General features: G+C 38.7%; 1 protein-coding gene across 1 annotated transcript; it reads right to left on the bottom strand.

Annotated features, from left to right (window-relative positions):
* Window positions 1–601: 601 nt before the first annotated feature.
* Window positions 602–25,040, bottom strand: si:ch211-106j24.1 (aminopeptidase N). The gene is made up of 21 exons (XM_017699517.2): window positions 24,828–25,040; window positions 17,293–17,972; window positions 15,070–15,212; window positions 14,822–14,964; window positions 13,370–13,496; window positions 13,109–13,263; window positions 12,909–13,022; window positions 11,595–11,738; window positions 10,839–10,904; window positions 10,672–10,737; window positions 10,372–10,547; window positions 10,150–10,226; window positions 9,544–9,677; window positions 8,805–8,860; window positions 8,533–8,680; window positions 8,332–8,423; window positions 8,123–8,233; window positions 6,737–6,904; window positions 3,562–3,702; window positions 3,372–3,453; window positions 602–2,877 (listed from the first exon to the last, which is right to left on the bottom strand). Exons 2-21 carry the CDS (start codon window positions 17,880–17,882, stop codon window positions 2,725–2,727), a joined length of 2,886 nt encoding a protein of 961 aa, XP_017555006.1. The 5' UTR covers window positions 17,883–17,972; window positions 24,828–25,040; the 3' UTR covers window positions 602–2,724.
* Window positions 25,041–25,277: the final 237 nt, after the last annotated feature.

The following is a 25,277-nucleotide window of genomic DNA, read 5'->3' as shown; positions in this document are numbered from 1 at the left end:
ACTTCCCCTGGTTTCCAGTTGTGGTTTTTACAGTATTATTTGACGAATCACACATAAGACATCCGTCAATCAACCATTCTGAGAGGAACCTCAAAAGGCAGAGGTAGATATGTATGTACCAGAGTTTTTGTAAACAAACACAACAAAGCTAGCACACCACTGAATTAAACCAGTGACACGTTTTACAGTTAACTGTACTGATTTGCATGATAATGAAAATGTGTAAGTAATTCTGGCCAAGGGTCTTTGGGAAGTGAAATAGTTGAGCTGCTGCTATAAGATGTCTTAATTTTATAAATTTTACCATAACCCGACAGAAGTAAATGCTATATTTCTCTAGAATATAAATACAAGTAGATTTAGTCCCAAGTTCTATATTTTGTAAATGTTTCTGTATCAACATTTGCAGATATGTACATGAAAAATGTTGCATGCCAACGTCAGTCTACAATATACCCCCTGCCCCTCGAGCTCTGTATGACACATAAGTACAAAAGTACAAAGCATTGCTAATATCCGCTTAGAGCCCTGTTACAATGAAATTTCTCAATGTATCATGAGTCACAGATCTTTTGTCTGAAAAGGGAACTGTAGTAAATTATTAGCTGGCCAAATGTGTTTATTCAAAAAAAGGAATATACATTTTCTTGCAGTTATCAGAATTCAATTTTGTCCTGTCCTGGAGTGCAGAAGGTGTTGGAGAATCCAATGTTCACCAACGAGATCAAATGCCTTTCCAGCCTGTTGCAGCACATGGTGAAAACGATGGTACTTCTTGTATGTGGTTGCCACCCAAAACAAACCATACAATTTGGTCTAAAAGCATCAAAGATGTCATATAGATGCAGTTTACCAAGCTGCCAAAGCGATTTTCACTGTTTTGGTACACTGGAAAAAAGAGCTGCACTGAAATGACTTGATTCAAATGTGTATTAATAATAATAATAGTAATATACTGTCATAAACCAATCAGGAATAACTATGACCATCCTTGTTTCTACGCTCACTGTCCATTTTATCAGCTCCACTTACTGTATAGGTGCACCTTGTAGTTCTACAGTTAAAGACTGTAGTCCATATGATTCTCTGCATACTGTATTAGCCCCGTTTTACCCTGTTCTTCAGTGGTCAGGACCCCCCATGGACCCTCACAGAGCAGGTATTATTTGGGCACTGCAGTATGTAGAAATACAAAATGCACCTATATAGTAAGTGAAGCTGATAAAATGGTCAACGAACCCAGAAACGAGGTGGTCATAATGTTATGCCTGATCAGTGTATAATGAATGTGATATAAAGTCAGTAATATAATATAAAGTCAGAGACCACCCTTGAGCCGGTGTAGCTTTGGATGTGCTGTATTTAATTTCCAGTAAGAAGGCCTTTAAGTACAAGTTAATCAGGAAGTGTCAGGTGAAAGGAAGGAAACAGGAAAATATTTGACAGAAAATTACACAGAAGCCTTAACAAGTAAATATAATGTCAACATTTTCAGTATTTAGTATGTCCTTTGCCTTAATTACAGCTTCCGTTCTTTTCAGCAGCATTGCTGTCAGTTTTCCAAACAAAGGGATATTTTCCACACCTCCAAAGATCAGTATAGTGTTCAATCATAAATGTGATTTATCCGAACGACAAATTAATTTGAGTATGCGTATAACTGACGATATTCTGCACATCAAACCAGATTTTTCAAAGGGCGAAAATGCGACATTATTTTATTCACCCTCTGTTCGATTTCTGCAAATTTTCATCGTTAACATGAACTCTGACCATTCCCTATTGTCTCTGGCATTGGCATGGCAACAGTCAATATGACAAAAGCGTCAGAGTAACTAAACTTTCAGTTTTCCAAAATGGACAGGCGCATTAGCCCAGTGGCACTGTTTACTGGGTCTTTGAGAAGCAAAGTATATTTGCCCTTGAAGACATTCTGCCTCTCTGTTTTGTAATCATCACGGCTGGAGCTGCATCTCCATAAACGGCTCAAACTGAATGACAGCGATCCTGTGAAAGCGTTCATAAGCGTTGGTTCCTAAATGAGGTGCTGAAACTCTCATTTCTCCTTTCGTATGGAAAGTATCCTGTAAAAAGCCACAGGGTGTCGGCTTTGTGAGAAGTGAAAAATCTTTACGTAGATATTCTGCACAGTGTGTAGTTTTCATGTGAACAGTTGTTCTAAATATTTCTATTGGTCCTAGAAGTTGCATTTTCCATTTCGTACGATCCACATAATTTACCAAACACATTCAGTACCCTGAGAAAAATAGTATCTTTTCAAGTAAAATGATCTAGTCAACCAAATCTTGAATGTGCTTGAATCAAGTTATATTATCTGCCAGTATAGTGGGAGAATTTATACATAATACTTAATACAACAGGATAAAAAGTGTTTGGAAATAAGGTTAGTAATCTTATAAGTGCACAACCATCCCAAAATAGTTAGAAATATTAGATAAATCAACTAGAAATAAGATCATTTTACTTGACAAGCTACTGTTTTTTACAGTGTATGTCTCAAATATTAGATCATATTTAATCTCCTCTGAAATAACTCCTGAGGAATTCATTTTCAGGCTAGAAGTGGGCATTTAGACTGGAAATTAATGGTAAGCGTGGTCTCTTTTTGCACATTACTGTAGCTATTATATTAATGTAAAAACAATGGACACATTTCAATCAAGTGACTCTTTTTCCGGTGTAGTTTCAGATGTGCTGTACTGTTCACGCTGACTGTGAGATGAACCACTGCAGAACCTGCTGCTTATTGTCCTCCAGCCATTTGATTTTGGCTGTTGTCTTCTCAATAGCCTGCTGCAGAGCCTGCGTCCCAGAGCCAAAGCCAACATCTGCGTTGTCCTTTTGGAACTGTTTTAACTGTACGACACAGCACAAGTTGGATGTTACTAAACTTAAATTTAGATCAAACATGATTAGCATGATTTAACGTGATAAAACCAAAACCACATATGGAGCAGTTGCTACAAAAATCCTGCAAAATCTAAATGAATTATCTCTCAGTCCTTAGTTGTTCATTTTCTATAATAGTATTAATGCTAATATATAATCTGAATGATTATGTTTATACTATAGTTATTATACTACATTTATGTCTCTACAACTGCAGTCAGTACCAGGCTGCACAAGCAGGGGTTTGGAAATGGATTTGTGAACAGATTGACATATACAAAATCACTGCTTATTGTATTAATATAATTTTTATTAGTCCTAATATTTGTGTTTTTCTGAGCAAATAAATGCTTATTGCTCACATAAAGTGTTTTTCAATCTTACTTTATCACATCCCTAAAACCTTGGGGTAGTTCTATATATGAGAGCCAGACTCATAACTAAACGAAGTTCACACGTACCTCGCTGAGTTCAAAAGAGGTGCAGAATCTGGCCGTTATGTCGTTTATTAACCTGGAGAAAGAAAATGATCCGGTTCCATACCTGGGAACAGACAATTACAACTTTACTGAATGATACATAAATAATGCTCTCAAACACAGTCTAGACAGTTTGCTTTTAATTGTTTCTTATTGCATTTATCACTCTTACACTTTGAACAGGTACTCCCATCTTGCTCTGACAAAGTTCCATGCTAGAGGCTGGCCAACAATGTTGCTGGAAATGGATCCTATTGTGGAAGTTGCATCCTGTTTGCGAATCTTTTCAGGATCCAACGTGTATTCAAGGTACCTTTATTTTGAAAAAAGAATGAAAAAGACAGAAAGACATGCAAAATATGCTTTTTTGGATATATTTTATTATTCATCTGTCCTTGTCCTTGATTGTGAACACCCATATTACTTTACTTAATTTGCTGGTATCACTAATGCAGTTTTTAAAAAGCCCATATTCTATATTTTCCCCTACACATATAAGTTAATCATTTAAAGTATACTTATAACATTCATGCTATAAATTTATGCTATAACATTTATGAATGAAGCAGTAGAAAATTGCTTTAGTTAGTTTTTTTCCTTCTCCTGTAAGGTTGTTTTGTTGCACCAGTAATAATTTGCTTCCTTACAGCAGAAACAGCACAACCTTTATTTTTTTCCTCTATGTGTTCCACTCCAATAACTCTGCTACAGAATGTAATTCAGTAAGACTCCATATCACTTCAGAGTGGTTTGGTGGGGCTAAACAGCTGTGGGCTAAATTAGGTTATATGTAAAGGTGTTTATGGATGTGACCACTGGTCTTTACACTATATGTCATATATATCACACTTATACACTTTTATGATCCTGTTTCAAAACCATGGGTCAAATGAAAATTTGCCCCAGTTGCACCTACACTATATTTCCAAAAGTATTCACTCACCCATCCAAATCATTGAATTCAGGTGTTCCGATCACTTCCATGGCCACAGGTGTATAAAACGAAGCACCTATGCATGCAGACTGCTTCTACAAACATTTATGAAAGAATAGGTTGCTCCCAGGAGATCAGTGAATACCAGCATGGTACCGTGAGCAGATGCCACGTGTGCAACAAGTCCAGTTGTGAAATTTCCTCGCTACTAAATATTCCACAGTCAACTGTGAGAGGTACTATAACAAAGTGAAAGCGATTGAGAACGACAGCAAAGTGATCAGCGGATGCTGAGACAGTATGCAGAGGTCACCAACTTTCTGCAGAGTCAATCACTACAGACCTTCAAACTTCATGAGGCCTTCAGATTAGCTCAAGAATAGTGCATAGAGAACTTCATGAAAAAAGTTTACAAGGCCGAGCAGCTGGATCCAAGCCTTACACCACCAAGCTTCAAATGCAATGGTGTAAAGTGCTGCCACTGGACTCTAGACAATGGAGACGTGTTCTCTGAAGAGACAAATCATGTTTCTCCATCTGGCAATCCAATGTACTTGTCTGACTGAATTGTGCGAAGTATAAAGTTTGGTAGAGGGGGGATTATGGTATGGGGTTGTTTTTTAGAAGTTGGGCTCGGCCCCTTATTTCCAATGAAAGGAGCTTAATGCTTAATGCTTCAGCAGACCAAGAGATTTTGGACAATTTCATGCTCCCAAATTTGTGGGAACAGTTTTGAGACAGCCCCTTCCTGTTCCAACATGACTGCGCACCAGTGCACAAAGCAAGGTCCATAAAAACAAGGATGAGCGAGTTTGGTGTGGAAGAACTTGACTGACCTGCGCAGAGTCCTGACCTCAACCCAATACAACACCTTTGGGATGAATTAGAGCAGAGACTGTGAGCAAGGCCTTCTCGTCCAACATCAGTGTCTGACCTCACAAAGGTGCTTCTGGACCTCTGCTTTATGGTCAAAAATTCCCATAAACACACTCCTAGACCTTGTGGAAAGCCTTCCCAGAAGAGTTGAACCTGTTTTAGCTGAAAAGGGTGGGCCAACATCATATTAAACCCTATGGATTAAAAATGGGATGTCACTCAAGTTCATATGCGTGTGAAGGCAAACGAGCGAATACTTTCGGCAATATAGTGTACAACGGCCTCCACTCTTATGGGAAGTCTTACCACAAGATTTTGGAGTGTGGGAATCTGTGCCTATTCAGCCAAAAGAGCATATGTGAGGTCAGGCACTGATGTTGGACAGGAAGACCTGGGTCAAAGTCAACATTCCACTTCATCCCAAAGGTGTTCATTGGGGTTTAGGTTGGGGCTCTGTGGAGGCCACTGGAATTCTTCCATGCTAAACTTGACAAACTACTATGGGGCTTTCTTTGTGCACAGGGGCTCAGTTAAGCTGGAACAGAAAAGGGCCTTCCCCAAACTGTTTCCAGAAGTTAGAAGCATATAATTGCCTAAAATTTCTTTGTGTGTTGTAGCTTTAACATTACCCTTTACGGGAATCAAGTGGCTGAGCCCAAACCCTTCAAAACAATCCCAGACCATTATCCTTCCTTCACCAAACTTTACTGTTGGAACTATGCGTTCTGGTAGGTAGCATTCTCCTGGTATCTGCCAAACCCTGACTCATCAGACACTGAAACTTAATTCATCACTCCAGAGAACACTGTTCCACAGCTCCAGAGTCCAGTGGCGGAGTGCTTTACACCACTCTAGTCAATGTATGTTATTAAGCATACTGGTCTTAGGCTTGTGTGTAGCTGTTCAGCCATGGAAACCCACTTCACAAAGCTCAGGATGTACAGTTCTTGTGCTGATGGTTCTTTCAGAGGCAATTTGGAACTCTGTAGCAAGTTATGCAGCTTTGTAGCAAGTAACAGATGTTAGGTGCTATTTTTTTCATTTTTGCGCACTAGGTGTTTCAGCACTGTGTGGTCTGTTGCTTCGTGGCTGACTTGTTGTTGCTTCTATATCCACCCAATTCACAATAATAGGACTTAAAGTTGACAGGGGCAGATTTAGCAGTGCAGAAATTTCACTAACTGAGCAAAGATGACATCTTAAGATAGTGCCATGTCACCGAGCTCTTATGTATGGCCCATTCTGTGGCCAGTGTTTGTCTATGAAGGTTGCATGGCAATGTGGTCATTTTTATACACATTGGCAATGGGTGTGTCTGAAACACCTAACTTAATTGGAAGGATATCCACATAATTTTGTCCATATAGTGTATATAAATTGGGGAGTGAACTGTATGTTTTAAAACTTTAACAGTATTTACATAGTACATCAACTTCTTTCATTTTAGAAATGCAAGGAAAAATTGCTTTTCCATGATCTGGTCTCTTTATATGATGCACTTTATATATGGTGATAATCTGAAGTGAAAGTACAGTACCTGTTGAGTAACCAGGGCTCTCTGGTGCAGGCCAGCGCTGACCGCAATTTGACTGCCTCAGCTGCTACTGTGGCCTTCTTAAACATCCGCCAGCCAAAGTCCCATTCCTCCACTCCTCCTGCAGCTATGGCATAGCAGTACACTGTGGACCTCAGGTTGGGATGAATCCTATTAGACATGATTTCAAATACATGCATTGTTTCATTCTTAAAATGATGATTCATTGCTTATAATGTATGCAGTTAGTAAACATGCTACTGAACAATGGTGGCTAATACAGTATTGATTAACAGTTATACTAACCTTAAGAACTTATGTATTATGAAGGGGTATTACTGAAAGATTGTAGTCATGATAATAGTCTTGAATTACATCATTAAAATAACAGGCATTATGGGTTAAAACTAGAGATCAATATGTTGTGTGTCGTGTTATGCAGCCTCATCAGTGTCACAGAATTCATATTGTTTTATGTTTTCATTTATCAGTCACTACAATACCCAGCCTGCACTACACAAATGCATCATGTGGTGTCAGCCAATCCAAAGCCAGCCTAGCCACTGATCTACAGGCTAGAAAATTCAACTGACTAGCATTAGTCTAACTCTAATGTGTCAGGCTCTAGTACTTGTGGGCTGAAACGCATCATGAACTAAATTCAGAGCGTAGGATTAGGGTAAACGTTAAACTCTGCAGCACTTCTGAAAGGCCAGTTTGATATGTTTGGTGTAACTCTTACCTCGGGCATTGATTCTGTTTTTATTCAGCACAAAATGCCAGAAAGAAGTTTTTAACCTTTCAATCAGAGCAATGACGCTAAACTGAGGTACGGTATCTAGATAGCCAGGTAGCTTACTTGCTAATTTAAGCTTGTGGTCTCTCTCATGTGATGGACCAACTACCTTAATTATACAGTCGTAAAAAGATATTTCACCTCCTAACAGTCACATTAGCTTCTTCAGTCACCAGCTAAAACATTTCAAACAGCCCACCCCCAAAAAACACCCTAAAGCAGTTTTTCCTTCAGGACCCATCATTAGAAGTGGGTTTTCAGCAGATTTAGTAGTCCATTAAATTATATTAATTGCATGCAAATTACAAATTGCAAATTGCAGGAAGTTACGTTTACATGACAGTTTCCACTTCTGACTTTTTCCACAAACCCTAAAAAACTGGCAAAAAGTAAAGGATGTTTTTTCTTCCTGCAAAACAGGACTGTTTGCACAACAATGACTTTTTATCAAAATTCAAATCACAATAAAATATCTTCTTTTCTCCCTACAAACACAAATGTGTATGAATAGAAATTCAGAACCCATTCTTTTGACAACATTTCCCTTCTTTTTACACTATGATAAGGCATCTTCTTGGGGTAACAGTACTTACTTATTATTATCAGGATCCTGCATCCACTGTCTAAACCAGGCTTTGATGATATCACGGCATCCCGGCAAACCAGTTTTGCATGCTAATGACAGCGCAATGATTTGTGTGAATCTAAGCGAGAGTAAGAAATACACAACACAGACATTTAAGCTAACCACACCTGAGAGTGTCAGTTGGAAAAAAGGTTGGAAAAGACCATAAATGTTTACTGATCATTGTGGCCTAGAGGCACAGTGGTCCAGTTTCCAGTGATGCTCGTAAAATGATCAAACAAAGGCTTAACCTGGTTTCTGAGGTAGGCCTAAGAAAGGAAAAAACACAACCGTTCAACATTTTCCTCCTTTATGATTAACTCCTGATGTGTTTTGTATGCCAAACTGATCCTTATGAGGCCCTTGCAGTGAACCCACCTGCATTGCTCCATAAACGTCACTGCGATCAAACACAAGGAATAATGAGTTTAGACTTCTGAGGGCTGCTTCCCATGGAATGTACTCTTTCTCCAGGGAGAGATATTTGGTTGTTCTTAGAGCAAGAGTTATGTTAATGATGGATGCCCTGAGAAAGTAACACATGTTAGCTTTCAAAGCACATACAATGAGGAAACAATGAAATACATTCAAGTACAGATTTTATGGCAGATATTTATAAATGGGGACTTCATTTATGTTTGTTACCTCACCTAGCTAGGTTAAAGGCATCATCCAGTATTTGTGCTCTATTGATCACTGGTATTATCTAGGCAGACAAGGGATAAACAAGATCTTTTGAGATATCTTCAAATATTTCACTGCTTTGATAGAGTAGCATACATTTTCCAGGCTAATAAGCAAATATTTAGCTTCATTTGAGCTGGATTAGTTTCACCAAAGGGTATTTTTTCATTCAATTTGTCTGGATTTGGCTCTCTGATTGGCATGACATAGGGTAACTGTAGTTTCTGAAAATTAGCACAGATGGCCCTGGATCAAAACCTCACAGCCCAGATGAACACGTCAGAATTTAGACAGAGAACCCACTTCATAACAATAACAACACTTCACTGGGTCATGTATGTTAGCAGGTTTTGTTATAGCATGAAGTGGACTACAACAGTGCTAGTATTACTGAAGGAGTGCGGAGTTCAGCCAATTAGAGAAAACCATCCACTCTATTGTCAGACTGTAAAAACTGCACATACTGCGGATTCATACCAAAATAAAAAAAAAAACAAAGCAAAACAGTCATTACTGTCAGACTGTATAAACTGCATACAGTGCAGATTCCTACTGGATTAAAATGGACCGTGTCAGTAAATGATGATACATCCTCAAGTAAAACCAATTTAGCTCCAATATATATAAAACAGCATTTCAGAATGAGCAAGAACATTGATTTTCTGTTTTTGCAAATTATGTTCTTTATTATGTATTTTTTTTTACCTGGTGGTTGGAATTCAGTTGACTGAGGAGCCGCTCCCAGTTCTCAAGGTCATAGTTGACTCTGTAGTATCCAGAAACATTTACGTTGGCCAAAACCCACTGTCCCCTGCTGACTTTCATAGGTTTGTGGACAGCTTGGAGGAGCATCAAGAAATGGGACATGAAAATGCAGGAAAAAATGATAATGCATGTAACTATGTGGAAGTTTTGGTTTAGTGTCAAGCCAAACATAGCGTTGAAAGGTTTGGTTTGCTGAAATTCTCCCATGTTGAACTCCATGTATGTTTTGAGGTAGAAAAGTCTCATATGCTGTATTCTGGAGCAGAATGTGACTAAAAAGTTTGACCTGCCTGTTAAGACTGTGAAAACTATATGCTGGAGATGCATACTGGATTAAAATCAGCCCACAGTTACTGCTGTCAGAGTGTAAAACTCTATATCCTGCAGATTCATACTGGATTGAAATTGTGGATGTTGCCAGGAATGACTTAAATTACAGATCATCTCAAGTTAAAACCCATCCAGCTCAGGGCTTAAATGTTTACTGTAGTGTTTGCCAAGTCTACCAAGGTGTTAGACTTGAGGTAATGGAGCAGTCTGAGGTACCTGATTTCTGAAGAAGCCAGAGTTGATCCTGTTCTCCACTTTTCTTCATCCAATTGATTGGTATGTACCACTCGTAACTTGAATGAAAAGGTTGGAAAACAAACAGTGATGAGAATTATGTCGTTTCATCTCAAAACAGATTATCAGTTCTAGCTCCCAAGTTCCCTGCAACATTAAAATATCTGCTAGTGACAAAAGCTAGTGCTCCAAGCAGCATCATACTTGAATTCAGATGGTTTTTCCACCACAGAGTTTGGCTCCAGCAAGAAATGCTTCTGGCTCACATTTCCTGTTCCAGTGTCAATGGTGACCACCGGAAAGCCCATCTGAAGAATCCAACGATTCATGATGTCATGTACCCTGTGTGGCAGCTTCAGCTGTGGGGTTCTATCTACTGCCTGGAGAACATGTATGTATTAATTTCTCACATAGAGTGTTAAATCTGAGCTTATATTTTTAATGTGTAATTTTCAGCATATACCACACATACAAATTCACTTAATCCTGCCCACTGTGACTTACCTTCTGAAGATGATCCCAAAGGTCTGAATACACAGAGTTCCCAAAAGCAAACTGATTTAAGTATGTCTGGAGGAGGTAATGTGGAAGAGTGTTTTGTTTGACCACAAACTCAAGAGGAAAACCACCATTAACACCATATCTTATGAAAAGTATGTAATAAGACTTACAGTAAGTCCCTTGGCAAAGACTGGCTCAGTCAGGAATTCAGAGAGCATCCTGAGCACTGCAGCCCCCTGTAATAACAAGCACATGTAAACTGCTCATGAGCACCATCATCTGTCCCAAAATAAACTGTAGTGACCTTGACTGTTGCTAAATGAGGAGCAATCTCAAGGAGCTTTCAAGGTATTGGACCCTGGCTGAGAGCTCTGCTACTGTAATCAGTGCTAGATTTGGAACAACAATACTGGTAGCTTGTTCAATGTAGACAAAAGCCTTCTTAAGCCCTTATGTGACATTAAAGGTATAGTTTGGCCAAAAATAATCAAATGCAAACACATTTTTTGCCCAAATGTAGACTCTTGGCTAAGACTAGTCTTACAGTAAAGCTACAAATCTAATGCAGCGAACAAGCGATAGAATGGGATTAGCATTGTGCAGACTGCATGCCTAAATCATCCCACACACTCCAAGTTGTTAAGTTATTTCAAATAGACTTGTTTAAGTGGTTTCTGACACTAAATAATGCATTCTTATCTCTAACAAATTAACAAAAAGGCATCACATAGATAAAAACAGTACTAGCAGCCAAGGCCTAAATTTTGTCTGTACTTGTATATTTTTATGATAACTGACACAAGCAGTTTGCACAATGCTAATTGGTAAGCTTCCATTACTTGTTCGCTGCATTAGCCTCATAGCTCCAGTACAAAACTAAATAAATGTTGCTTTCAGAGAACAGTTGCAGTGAAGCACTGCTGTACCTTGCTGTAAGATATGGTGTTGAACATTTGACTGATTTCCGCTGGCTTGTTGACCTCCTCCTCTTTGCAAGATAGTGGATGAGAGGAGACAAGGCTGTCTACAGCAAACGCACGATACATATCATACAGTATGATCTGGTCTTTCTGTGGAAATACAAGAAAGTTCTGTCATTTGCAGAAAAAAAAGCCCTTTAGTTGTGAAAAATAGATTTGAGACAAGCAGAGAAAAAAAGTCTGTTGGATTGTAAACCTATTATATAAACTTATAGTTGTTTGTAAGAGTACATAAAAAGGGGCGATCTTAATGGACGGCAATAGTTTTATTTAAAACCATGAGTTCTATGTAGAACCATTTGCATGCTTAAATAGTTCTTTGCATGATGAAATGGCTTACAAACATACAAACAAAGACCAGGGCAAACACAGGGCTTATATAACAGAGGCATGACGAGGGACAGGTGGGAAACAGGTGGTAATCATCAGGGGTGGAGTCAGACAACAAGGGGGCTGGACTGAACCAAAACAAATGCACATAGAAGATCGAAAGTAAACAAAAAGCACATGGAGGAGGGGGAGGAGCCAGTCGTGACGCAATGCATTCTCCATCAATCTGAAGAACCATTTCACCATGGAAAGAGTGATTTAAGCATAAAATTGTTCTATACAGAACCACTCCCTTTACTCCCTTTAAGAGTGTACCCTGTACCTTCACTTGTTTGCCATTTTATCTGGTAGCTAGGCTAAATGCTGGGCTCTAACAAGGAATAAACTTTTTAGCTTGAACTTTTAGTATTTACAGCACTACACGTGAGACATTTACCATGCAAGGGTCTTGTGTGAACTTTTAACAGTGTCAACTGTTTTCATTCTGACACTTCAGATGAGTTAACTCTTGATCTAACCAGCGCAACAGTAGATGGTGATGCTTCTACATACGTTTTTCTTGACATATTAGTTTGTTGAGGAAACACTGATAACAGAGATGATAAGGCACTTGTGTTTCTTAGTGGCTAAATACAATATAATATACTACATTTACATAATTCCAAACATAAGCAGAACTGTCACCTCTTAAAATATAACAGTGTTTCACTGAATTGTTGGCTTTTATATGTTCTCTACAACTTTGTGATGTAGCATAATAAGCAAAGAAAAATTTCAGTATTTGAAAACTGGCACCTGGAACAGTTAATGAAGTACCCTTGGCACATCCTTAGACTTTATTATCTGGTCAGATAACTCCATCTTCTAAGGGTTTGTCACAAATGGACAGAGAACACTTAGAAACGGGAATCTCGCATTAGATGTTCTTACAATGTTCCAAGTTGGCTCTGCATAGTCTGCACCCAGGTACTCCACGTATGATGCGAATCCTTCGTTCAGCCACAAATCATTCCACCACTTCAGGGTCACCAGGTTTCCGAACCACTGGAGGCCGTAAACCACGTCAAACACACATCAAGCAATAATTATAATAATGTTTAAAAACCCTTATTTAAAGGACTGTTACATACCATATGAGCAAGCTCGTGAGAAACCACGGTCGCAATTCTCTGTTTATTGCCATTTGCGGAGGTTTTGGGGTCATATAGCAAAGCTGTCTCCCTGTATGTGACGAGACCCCAGTTTTCCATGGCTCCAGCACTGAAGTCAGGCAGTGCAATCTGGTCTACAAAAGAAGGTACAGATAGGTTTGCTTCATTACAGTCCGGCATAACTTCAAAGACTGAAATAAGAAAAAAAAATCTTGTGTTTTGTCTGAAGGTTTAACATGCCTGACTTGGAGAGTGGGTAGTCAGTGTTGTAATACTTTTCAAAGAACTCCATGATCGGCTGGGTGATGCTGAGGGCATAGTCACCTTGTCCTCCTTTAATGGCTTTTTGTCGTGCCCATATACGAACCTTCCAGAAAAAGAAAGCATTTAAGGGACAGTTAAGCCCAAAAATCACGTATGAACAATTTTCCAGTCACCCCAAAAGTAGTCAGGTGTTTTAGTTGTGGACCAAAGCTACAAGGCTGCAGGAATTCCACTCATTTAAAGCATTAAGATGCAAACAAAGTCTGTGGAGTGAATGTAAAAATGTGCTGTTTTAGAGAAATTTACAGAACCAGACATGTCTAATCTAATATAATCATATTACACTATAAAGGTTACAAATACATTTCTTGATGCTTGAGATATTGTTTTAAAAACTATTGTACCAGTATCAACATTCCAAATAAGAACTCAGAAGACACATACAGGTTCACTGGGTGTTTTGAATAGAAAATAAAATGTCTATATTTGTGTTGTAGACATTGTGACCCCTGGTTCCTATCACCACCACCACCACAGTAAAAAAAATAAAAAATTCTCAAAAATGAACCATTTTACATCAAACCACCCTGACTTCCCCTTCAATGGAGGTTTACAACACCAATTAGCATCTTACTGCATGTTTAAACTTAAATCACTCATTTGCCTTAAACCTCGTCTAGTTAAGTCATTTCAAATAGACTTGTCATCATCTGTTTTTAGAGACTTTATCTTGTGTCATAAGAGTGTCAGTTATTAGAGAACAGTCATACAGAGTTAGAAACAACAAAAGCAAGTCCATGAGAGACTTAGCAACCTGAGAGTCATTTAACATGTAGTCAGCATAATGCTAATTATTTTAGTGTGAGTTTCCACAAAGTCCTTATAGGAAAGGCTGTCCACTCAGCCATCCCAATGGCAATGGCAATGTCACCGAGCTGTTATTTCCAGCCATACAAGACAAGACCGCTATCTCTCTGAATAGGGAGAGACCTAAAAACTTGAAACCGAAGGCCAGATTATCATTTCAGGGTGTTGAAGTTGAAGACATGAGCTTTCTCATTCATTCAGTCACTTGTTTCTTTTTTATAATACTCTGGTTTCTATTACTTCTTAGCTAATTTAGCCTCATAGCTCCAGTCTAGACTGAAGAAGCTAAATTGGCCACGTAGCTCCAGTGTAAACTACAGAAGCTACACTGGCCTCATAGCTCCAGTCCAAATTTAACAAGCTATATTAGCTTGTTAATATAAGGAAACATGTGTTGGCTGATTTACTACAGTTAGGGCAAGGGGAAATTTGTGTAAGACTGATTTTTTGGTTGAATTGTTCGTGTTATGGCTGTGTTGGATTAATTAGCACAAAATCAATCCCCACACCACACTGACCTTCTATGCATGCACCATTCATATATTAACAATAAAAAAATACCATGAGATCCTTGTTGTCTTCTTGTTTGGTGATATAAGTGAAGTCACTGACAATGAATGCAACAAGATAGGTAGACATCTTCTTTGTGGGTTCAAATCTAGTCCTAATAACGTTGATTCTATCAATTTGAAGGCTTTCTGTACCTGAAGGAACAAAATTCAAACATGTAGAAACCCAAGCTTTATCAGTGGCCAAATGTAAGCCGCTTATGTAGGTTGTAGTTGGTGTAATAACAATATTTCTCTCACCTATCTCTCTACTATTAGAGAGGGCAATAGTTCCTGGCTCATGAATGAGTGTGATGTGAAATATGGCCTTCATAGCTGGTTCATCAAAGCATGGAAACGCTTTTCTGGCATAAGTGGCTTGCATTTGAGTGATGGCAACAACCCTGAAAAGAAAAACAGATCAAATGTGAGAACGAGCTACCCAACGTGTGATACACCTGTGATACATTGAGACTCATTTATTAATGGTAGGACATAGAGCTTAAACTGTGCCTAATATTTTGGTCTGAACTCAAATATATATCCCAGTAGTTTTGTGCATCACCAGATTTGGCCCACAGCACCAAGCAGGGACATGGGAAAGTTTTTTAAATTGGGAGAGCTGAAGATTTAAAGGTGCCGTGTGTGAGATGTAGGGGTATCTATTAGCAGAAATGAAATGTAGTGTAGAAAACCATGTTTTCATTCATGTATAATCACTTGTAACTACAACTCTCTGTGTTTCCGTTCATCTTTGTGTTTGCAGGCTAACCATGTTGTGTTGTAAGAGGTTTGAGAATGCAATTTTTGACAAATGGAGGATCAAACTTATTATTTAGCACAAGTAAAGGAAATACTCATCATCAAAAAAAAATCTAAAACATGAAGAAGCGAAACGAAATTGGAGCAGATGGCTAGCAGATGGAAAACTGACAACCACAGTAGATTCTGCTCCAAGCTTGGAAAGGGAGGGATGAGGGAGGGCTATTCAGTTGGTTGCAATCTGCTACGTAACCACTAGATACCACTAAATCTTACACACTGCACCTTTAAATATCATATATGCGGTGTAAACAATGACTTCAATGGCAAAATGATTTCCCTTTTTATTTATCCCCCATTATTTTATTTTATGTATTTTTTGCTAATCTAATTTGCTGACTTGAACACAAAGCAGGAGATATAACGGGTGATAAAATGGCGTTATTACTTTAGATGATTCAAGTTTAAAACAATAAAACAATATTTGGTGTATATATTATGTTTTGGGGTTCAAATGGCCTAAAACGCTGCATAGACCTTCTCTCTTTGCCCCTAACCTCTGGGCATTTTAGCAACACAGCGCCACAGCGGCACCACAGTATTAAAAATACAGCATTTACTTGTGCAGTGCATAACTATCACAGATTTTAAAAATATAAAAATAAACTATAAAATTCAGACTATACTCCATAACAAACACACATTATTCTTATTTTTTAAAGTTGGAATCCTGCAATTTCTGCATCAATTATAGAAACTGAAATCTACTATAGCCTGATAGTAGCTAAACAAGAAAATCACCAAACTGTGGTCCTCCAGGACTGAAGTTGGATACTCCTGTTGTTCAACAAACAGATGTAAGAGAGAAGTAAGAGAAATACATTTCTGATTTAGTCAGTAAAGACACTTTTGGCCTGAGTTTACCCCTGAATTACTTTGACTCCCTAGTCTTATCACTGCCTAACTTTATTATCTTAAAAGGTCCTTTAGGGATCATATTTTTTTCTAGTCATTTTTTCATTACATCTATTTATGATGTGCTTTTGTGCCAAAAACAATCATAATTAATTTTTACTTGACCATTTTCCAGCTTTTCCTTAACACTTCCCGTTAAACAGAATGTTTTTGCTATTAATTCCAATGATTTGCGCATTTGGGCTGCATGGACTGGAGAGAGAACAGTATATCAAATTTTTTTGCTCTTCAAAATTGAGGAATGTTTGGTTTTTGGCACACTGCTCACTTGTCAGAACTTGGCACAGAGAAGCCACCATGTGTATTAAAATGGATACAAGAATAATATGACCACAGGATACGTTAGCAGGCACTAGCTTTAGAAACATAGTTTTATCTTTATTTTTTTCTTCTTTTTCTCTTGCTATTTTGTGCCTAACCCAACATGAACCAAACCACCAGCACAAGTATAGAATCTTAACTAAGTGACATAAAATGTAACCAAACAAAACGCTGTATCAACCTGACAATAAAATGTAAAAACTTTACGCCCTACTTAAACTCTGTGTTCTACTATAGGTAAATAAGTCCCAGCAATAAAGTGCATCCCTGGTAAGGAGCTCCAGAACACTGGTGATTCTGTTTTGATAAAATGACTAACCTGGAAGAAAACCAAAACATGAAAAGGAGATATTAAGTGTGCTCCTCTGAACCTTCACTTTTGCTAATGTCATCATTTTTGTGAAATTCTTTTCAAAGACTTCTTACTTTTTTATGCCATCCTCTTTATATTCACTCCTGTAGAATCCCTCCAGGTCATCCGCCAGCTCTCCTTTGAACTCTGTGGAAAGACTGTAGGCTTTTCCTGGCTTTAGAGTCCCCTTCAGCTGAACCACCAGGTATTGTGTTTCCACTTGGAACCACGTTTTCTTTATGGCTGGAGCTGCTGTTCTATGCATGCCTATTAGCTTTGCATGGTGTCCATCGAAAAAAGTCAAGTTGAGCTTGTTGCAGTGAATTATGATTAAATCTGTCTCTTTCTCACACATGAAAACTACTTCAGAACTGCCAGTGAAAATATACATGCCCTGGGCGTCCTCAGTTAGCCTAGGCCACAGAGTTATATTGTAAGATTGTGGCTTTAAGGTGTCAGGAAGTCTGTATTTGTCCCATGGTTCATTTGAGGGTGGTGATGTGGGTGTCACAGGCGATGTCTTCTCATCATTAAGTGGAAGTGCCCTTTTGGCCTTTTCTTTGGAGTAAACTATAGACAATGCTATAATGGTGACTACAGCTACAGCAGCTAGCAAGGCTGCTACTATGGCTTGGTTCTTGCTGATGTAAAAGCCTTTTCCCATGACTGGACGGAGCTGGAGAAGTGTGGGACAGTTTCAGACAAGACTCTCTCTTCCTCTTTACGTTAACAGCGGCATTCTAACGTGACATGGCTGGAGAGAAAGAAGTTAAACAAAATTAGCATTCCAACTCTTTTCCCACAGTTTTTGCAAGACAAATTGCATGCATTTTGGACCCAGATAAAGCTGTTATATCTCTAAGCCTAACTGTCATTTAAACTCAGAGCAAATGAATTTTCATAAACCACCTATTGACAAGAAATAGAAGATGTAAGCACTTCTGAGTAACAGTGAGTCAGCGCTTTATATGCAGGGTTGGGCTGTAATGGAATATAAGTATTGGGAATATGTTATGAGAGTGTGGAAATAAGGAATTCAGTCCAAGTTACATTTTGTAAAGGCAGCTTTCAGACCATGCTGAGGTTAATATATAACTGCTAATTTACCCTTTAACCCTAAAGGCTGACACACAGACTGTTGGTCATCATAGCAACTCACACAACAATCTTGCATAGCTAGTAGCTATCAAAAACTCAAAGAGAAAGATTTAAGACGAACATTGATCATTTGGAGACTAATTGACTTATTGGCATTTATAATCACTCAGATGGTTTCCTGATATGTTTAATCTGCAACAAGAAGTTGTCAAACACTAAAACGTTGCAAACCTGAAGTCAGCTTCTCATGTGCCAGATTTTTGTTCAAATTTTCCCTGTTCTACGTGGTTACGACACATCTCCCATATACTATATAAAGCCTTGTTTCGACTTAAGTGGTTTTGCGTCGTAAACACAAACTTCGTGTGCGGAAACTAGTTGGTGTGCGCGGCGGAAGAATACGCCAATGTGGCGTGAGGAAGTGGACAGAGGAAGACGGCGTCACCCCAGTCGCATTGTACGCTCCCAAGCCTAAGGCAGACTCTTCTGATGGCAGTGCATCGAAGAAGAGGAAGGCCATCACCATGGAAGTGAAATTAGATATCATTAAGCAATCAGATAAGGGGGAAACAGCGACAAACATTGGCCGGTCGCTTGGACTTGGAAAAGATAAAGATCGCATCCTACTGTTTTTTATTACTGTTTCATTTCATTGCTAAACGTATTTTATATTTCCTTAATGTGTTTTTGATAATTATGCAGGGTACTGTGTTAGGATAAGTGTTAGGATAGGATAAGTGCTTACAGTATTTACGTACAATATGTACGTATGTTCCGACTTACACCAAAAATCGGTTTACGACGCGACGTTGGAACGGATCAACGTCGTAACCCGAGGACCCCCTGTAGCATTTTCATTCTGGCATATCGGACACCAAGCAAGAAGTTGGCGAATGAGGAGCTGACTTAAGCCTCGTAAAAAGTTAAATGTCCAGAGACGTTTTACAATAAACTATTCTACTTTTGAGGAAAAGTTTCCTGCCAGTGATGCGAGAAACGCAGCTGTAGCTGAGTTAAAGGTTAAAGCACAGCAATGTAAGTCTGCATTTTCATTCTTATTTTAGTCTATACCAGGACATTAGCTAGCACATATATATTATGTATGTATAATATTATATTAACATATTTTTAGCCAAGATGGTAAAACCAGTAAAATGGATGTACAGTGTTGTGGCTCCCAAGGTGGTTTGATTTTTAGTGAAAGGACAAAATGACTCTTCTTAACATTTGGGTTGCCCACCCGTGGCTTAGGTCATGAAAGAGCAGGTGGGATTAATGTTCATATAAGTTGTTATTAGAGGAATGAAATACACTGTATTGCATGAAAGTATGTTTGTGAGGTCAGACACTGATGTTGGACGTGAAGGCCTGGCTCGCAGTCTCTGCTCGAATTCATCCTAAAGATGTTCTGTTGGTCTGAGGTCAGGACTCTGTGCAGGCCAGTCAAGTTCTTTCACACCAAACTTGCTCATCCATGTCTTTATGGACCTTGATTTGTGCGCTAGTGCACAGTCATGTTGGAACAGGAAGGGGCCGACCCCAAACTGTTCCCACAAATTTGGGAGCATGAAATTGTCCAAAATCTCTTGGTGCTGAAGCATTAAGAGTTCCTTTAACTCCTGAAAAACAACCCCACACCAAAATACAAACACTTGGCACAACGCAGTCAGACAATCATTGTTCTCCTGGCAAACGCCAAACCCAGACTCGTCCATCAGATTGCCAGACGGAGAAGCGTGATTCATCACTCCAGAGCACACGTCTCCACTGCTCTAGAGTCCAGTAGCAGCGCTTCACACTGTATTTGATGCTTTGCATTGCACTTGGTGATGTAAGGCTTGGGTGCAGCTGCTCGGCCATGGAAACCCATTCCATGAAGCTCTCTACACTGTTCTTGAGCTAATCTGAAGGCCACATGAAGTTTGGAGGTCTGTAGCGACTGACTGTGCTGAAAGTTGGCAACCTCTGCGCACTGTATGCCTCAGAATCCGCTGACCCTGCTCTGTCATTTTGCACGGCCTACCACTTCGTGGCTGAGTTGCTGTCGTTCCTAATCGCTTCCACTTTGTTATAATACCACAGACAATTGACTGTGGAATATTTAGTAGCGACTTGAATTCAATTATTTGGATGGGTGAGTGAATACTTTTGGTAATATGGTGTAAATAAAACATTTTTCCCATGCACTTTATCAATATGCATTCTGACATCAATACTTTGAAATCTATACTTTTTATGTATTGTAATGGAATATGGACAGTGTATCCAGTAGTCACCCATCACTATTTTCTCAAAGTATTTTGCCCAACCGTGTTTGTAAGTCTGTTCAGTGTTACAAAGGGTTTGGTGATCTAACTGATAGTATTTATAAAGAAGATCCATTTAATTTAAATGTATTTATAAGAATACATTTAATGGCCCACAGTCGCTTCGTGTGACATAACGTTATCATCTAAAATGAAATCAACTTTTACTAGCTGTGATGCCCTACATTAGATGCTGTGTCATAGTGTTGGCTTCAGTGTGAATCAACATTAGAGAATGAAATGTTACATTAAGACCACAATCATGCCAACGTGCCTCAGCCCACTGTGGTTCCACACTAATTGAACACTGGAAGTCATGTTATTTTGTGTTATACCACTATGCTGACAACATTTAAACACAATATTTAACAGTTTGGGAAAATTACTGCCTTCCTGTCATTATGTCAGCGCCACCTCACTCAGATGTCGACCTACACTCACCATCAACCTTGTACTTGCACTCATTCAGCGCTTTACCTTGTCTTAAATATTTTAAAGTGTGTATATTTATATATATTTACAGTCGGTCTACTTCTGCCCCATTCTTCATTGGTCATTTTCTCTTGACCAGGTATTATTTCGGCGGTTATTCATTCTCAGCACAGCAGACCTGGTGCGATTGTAACGAACACAGCAATCACAAAGTTACACATCACTACTTTACACTGTCAAAAAATAAAGGTTCCGAAATCATTCTACATTTAGGTCTATGGTTCTAAGTAGTTTATAACTATATAGAAAAGAGGTTCTTAGCAAGACAGCAGGGTCAAAATTAGATAAGAAGTCTGTATTCATTTTGGTAAGTTAGGTTTCATAAACTATTAGCACATTATTATAATATATATATTACATTATAATAATGATGTGTGGTGTTAGGACTGTGTAGACGTTTGTCTCAGAAGAGTTAGTTAACCAGCCAACTTATAATTGAGCTAAAGCTAAAGTTTTTACCATTAGCTAAAGCTAGAATTTTACCATTAACTAAATCTAAAGTTTTATGAATAGCTAAAGCAAGATGTTTTATTATTAACCAAAGCTAGAATTTTTATGATTACCAAAAGCTAGAATTTTTACTATTAAAAATAGCTAAAAAGCTAGTTAGTTATTGTTATGCATATGGTAGCACCTCTGGATTTTCTTCTTGCTTCGACCTTATGAAGAATAGACTGTAGGAATTTGGTCATTGTTCAGTCGGGTTCCTTCACCTTTACATTTCGTTTTGCATCTGAAAAACCATACCAAGTTTATGCTTTTGTAAAGGTTAGGGGCCATTTAAGCAAGAGTTCTGTGCGGAACCACAAATGTTTTTGTGCTCCAACCTAAAATGGATCTCTATACCAATCCATATTGCCATATATTGAAAGGTACTTAAGAAACAAAAAGTGGTTCTTCTGTGGCATCGCTCCAAAGAACCCGGTTTGATTTCACTTTACGTCTTTGTTTTTAAGAGTGTGCTAGGTTGACTGCCCAAAGATTTCCAACTAAGAAACTGACCATTGATGAAGCCCTAAAGGATGGCTACAGATGCGCTATAGAGTCTACCTGTACACCAACAAGGTGGATGTACATTACAGTAGTCGGTCAGTGGATGGTGGATATTTATCTGCAACAGTGTGTAATTTAAACATTGGAAATCAAAGGCAACTAATCAGGTTCTAGGTTTGTAAATTGTAGTCCAGTCTGACATAATGAGACACTCACTTACATACTTAATTACAAGCAAGCTCTCAATTTTATTCTCATAGGTGAGGCTACATCCTTTGGGAGTTGTATATTAATATTAGCAATGATAAATTATCAAATGAATTACGATTTGTTTCAGGATCCAATTCAAATTCAATATTCAATGAAGTATAGCATGGCTGAATCTGACCAAGGCCAGGCAGATGTCACAGACCATGTAAGTGTTGGGGTGGGTGATCTGGGCAAAAGTTCATCTCACAGATGCTTTGGTCTGAAAAAACAATCCATTGGTCTCGCGAGGGTGCATTGAAAACATAACCATTGTTTCAAAACTGGCTGCAGCAACATGTAATACCTTTTGTTGCCCTAAAGACAAGGATAGAAGACACAAAATACAAAACTAAGAAGGCTGTGATGATGGTAATGATTCTTCTTGGATATTTTAAAAGATATATATTTTTTTGTTGGGGTTTTGTTTGTGCCTGATTTTCCTGTATAGGTCAATAACATTACTGATTTGTACTGATTAGATTCTTAGGCAAAAGTATGCACTCCTTAAAAACGGTTGGACAGTTCTTGGAAAAAACACTTTGAATAATGTAGAGCCGTTACATGATGTCCAAGTTCTTCAGGCTTTAAAGTCAGCATGAATCACAAATGAGAAAACATTTGTATTCCTTAACGTGGGATATTTCTGAGTCAAACAGGATATTTGGATGGGAAGGTATTACGGTTGGGACATGATTATATGCACTGGAATTTGATTGGATCGTGAAAGTGTCAAATAAATGTGCAGATAAACATATTCACTTCTGCAACACCTCTGGCATGTTATGATATTATTGGTTAGTATAATAACTGTTTAAAGAAACAAACGTTCAAATGAGCAATAGTGACTATGCCTTGATCAGACATCACAAAAATGACAAGAATTTTCATACGAGGCCTCCTGAGTAGCTGAACCATCTAAGCCCTATCACTGAGACTGTGAGTTTGATCCCCAGCAGTGTCACAGCCATACATGACTGGGAGGCCAAGAGAACAAAATTGTCTACTCTTTCTGGCTGCCCTCCCTCTCCAACCTCAGCCAGTGTGATACTAACCAACATGACTGTCAGTTAGCTGATGTTAGCAGAGTTAACGTTCTCCTCCAAGTGTGTTCATGTGTTTGTGGCAGTTTGAAAAGATGCAGTGGCTGGCTTCACATGTCTCAGACAAAGCTCATGTTAGTGATAGCATGTTGTGATAGACCTAGCTAGTGAGTGAGAACTGAACATGACTAAATTAGGGAGAAACACTGGAAAAAAATCTATGATATGATAAGATAATCTGAACATGAACTAAGCTTTAAAAAGTCGATTTTCATTTCAGGTTGACTTTAGAGAGGTTCTTTTCACTCGGGTCTAACACACATATCCTATGAATTGTTTTCTTTATGAGATCTTAAAAGAACATTTTTTGGCACCTTATTTTAAGAGTGTAGGTGGTTTATGTATGTGAAAACGGACTTTTCTCAAATTACAGTATTCTGCAGAAGTCACTCTTCATTTTAATTTCCAGTCAAAGCGGCCATCACATACAAGATATTCATTGTAGGTATGCAGGAGGAGATTAGAGATGAGTTATTCCACTTGCATAAGGAAGAGGAAAGTCAAAGGAAAAAAGTATTTAAAACTGAGTTAAAAAACAATTACAAAAAAATGTGTGCAAGAACTGGTAGATGTCCAAATCTGCCCCATCACATAAAGGGTTCATATTTGAAAAAAGAGGACAAAAATCAAGCTCCACTCTTCCAACAAGTCTTTGTTGTATCCTTCCACTATGTGAAGACAACTCAGTGCTATAGGTCTGGAAGGATGTGTAGCTCAAGAAGCCTCACTGAGAAAAGGAGACATACACATCAAACCGAGAAGCTGAACAATGGACTGACCACCCCAGAATCCAGACCTCAATATCACTGAATGTGTGGATCAAATGAATCAACTTCTAAGACTGAACTCTGGAGGTGTGTAAAAATGTTCCTACAGATTTCTTTGAAAAACTGAATGCAAGTCTCCTGAAAAGAGGCTGTAATAAAGGCAATGAGTGAACACACTACATACTGAAAAACATGATATTATATTCAGTTGTTGAGGCTTCTTAATCATTTTCTTCTAAGCATGTTTTCTGCCATTACTTGCCTTTCACTTAATGGCTGTTTTGACTGGAGTAACTTAAGTAAATGAAAGGTGGTTTCTGGCTTTTCCATGGTGTTTTATGTCCACCTGGAAGTCATGTAACGTAGAAGAAGGATAATAAACACACATCTCAGGGCCTTTCGGCAGCTCTCCACAGCGAACACCGACATTCAGTCCTGAGTCGAGAAGCTAAGCTCCTACATGTTCCCCACATGCTGGATTGATTTGCAACAGAAAAGTGGAAACATACAAGCATGTGCAGGAAAACACGGCTTTTTCAGTCGCAGCAACGTGCAAGAGGTAAATCCAGCTAAAGTGGAGCAGAGAAAGTAGAGCAGTACATACCAGGTGTCCATGAAGAATGAACCTCCGCAAAACAGAGATGTGCAGACTTACAGAGTTGAGATGCTAAGAGTTGATGAGAAAAACACTCTCCTGCTCTCCTTTTTCCTCTCTCTCTCTCTCTCTGTTCACATCTGGGAGAAGCAGGGGGAGGTAGTGGCAGCTTATTCAGGTCTTTACACACACACACTCACACACATGAGCAGGGTGTTCGAGGAATGCGCTTGCTGAAACAGAGCTTTAGCCCTTCAGACTATGCATAAACATGAAGTCAACACGCTATCACAAAAAACAAAAACAGAAGGCATGTTGTGCAACCAGACTGATGTTAAACACGCTGTATGTCACAACCACAGTCATCTGAGGTTTCTTCGGCATCCCCTGTTTGCCTCTGGCCTGAGCAAAAACATTAAGTTACAGTGAGCTCATTCCACATATCCCATGCAATAATAT

This window comes from Pygocentrus nattereri, chromosome 15, assembly GCF_015220715.1.
Source record: "Pygocentrus nattereri isolate fPygNat1 chromosome 15, fPygNat1.pri, whole genome shotgun sequence".
In the NCBI taxonomy this organism is placed as follows: Eukaryota; Metazoa; Chordata; class Actinopteri; order Characiformes; family Serrasalmidae; genus Pygocentrus; species Pygocentrus nattereri.
Note: the sequence above shows the minus strand (reverse complement) of the source record. Positions and strands in the feature narration are given on the sequence as shown.

What these genes read in the sequence shown, in the direction of transcription:
- si:ch211-106j24.1 (XM_017699517.2), bottom strand. Translation starts at nt 17,882, where the DNA reads ATGGGAAAAGGCTTTTACATCAGCAAGAACCAAGCCATAGTAGCAGCC. An exon ending in ACACCATATCTTACAGCAAG is followed by an intron (nt 10,905 to 11,594) that starts GTACAGCAGTGC and finishes TTGTTATTACAG; the next exon opens with GGGGCTGCAGTGCTCAGGAT. An exon ending in GATGCCTTTAACCTAGCTAG is followed by an intron (nt 8,681 to 8,804) that starts GTGAGGTAACAA and finishes TTACTTTCTCAG; the next exon opens with GGCATCCATCATTAACATAA.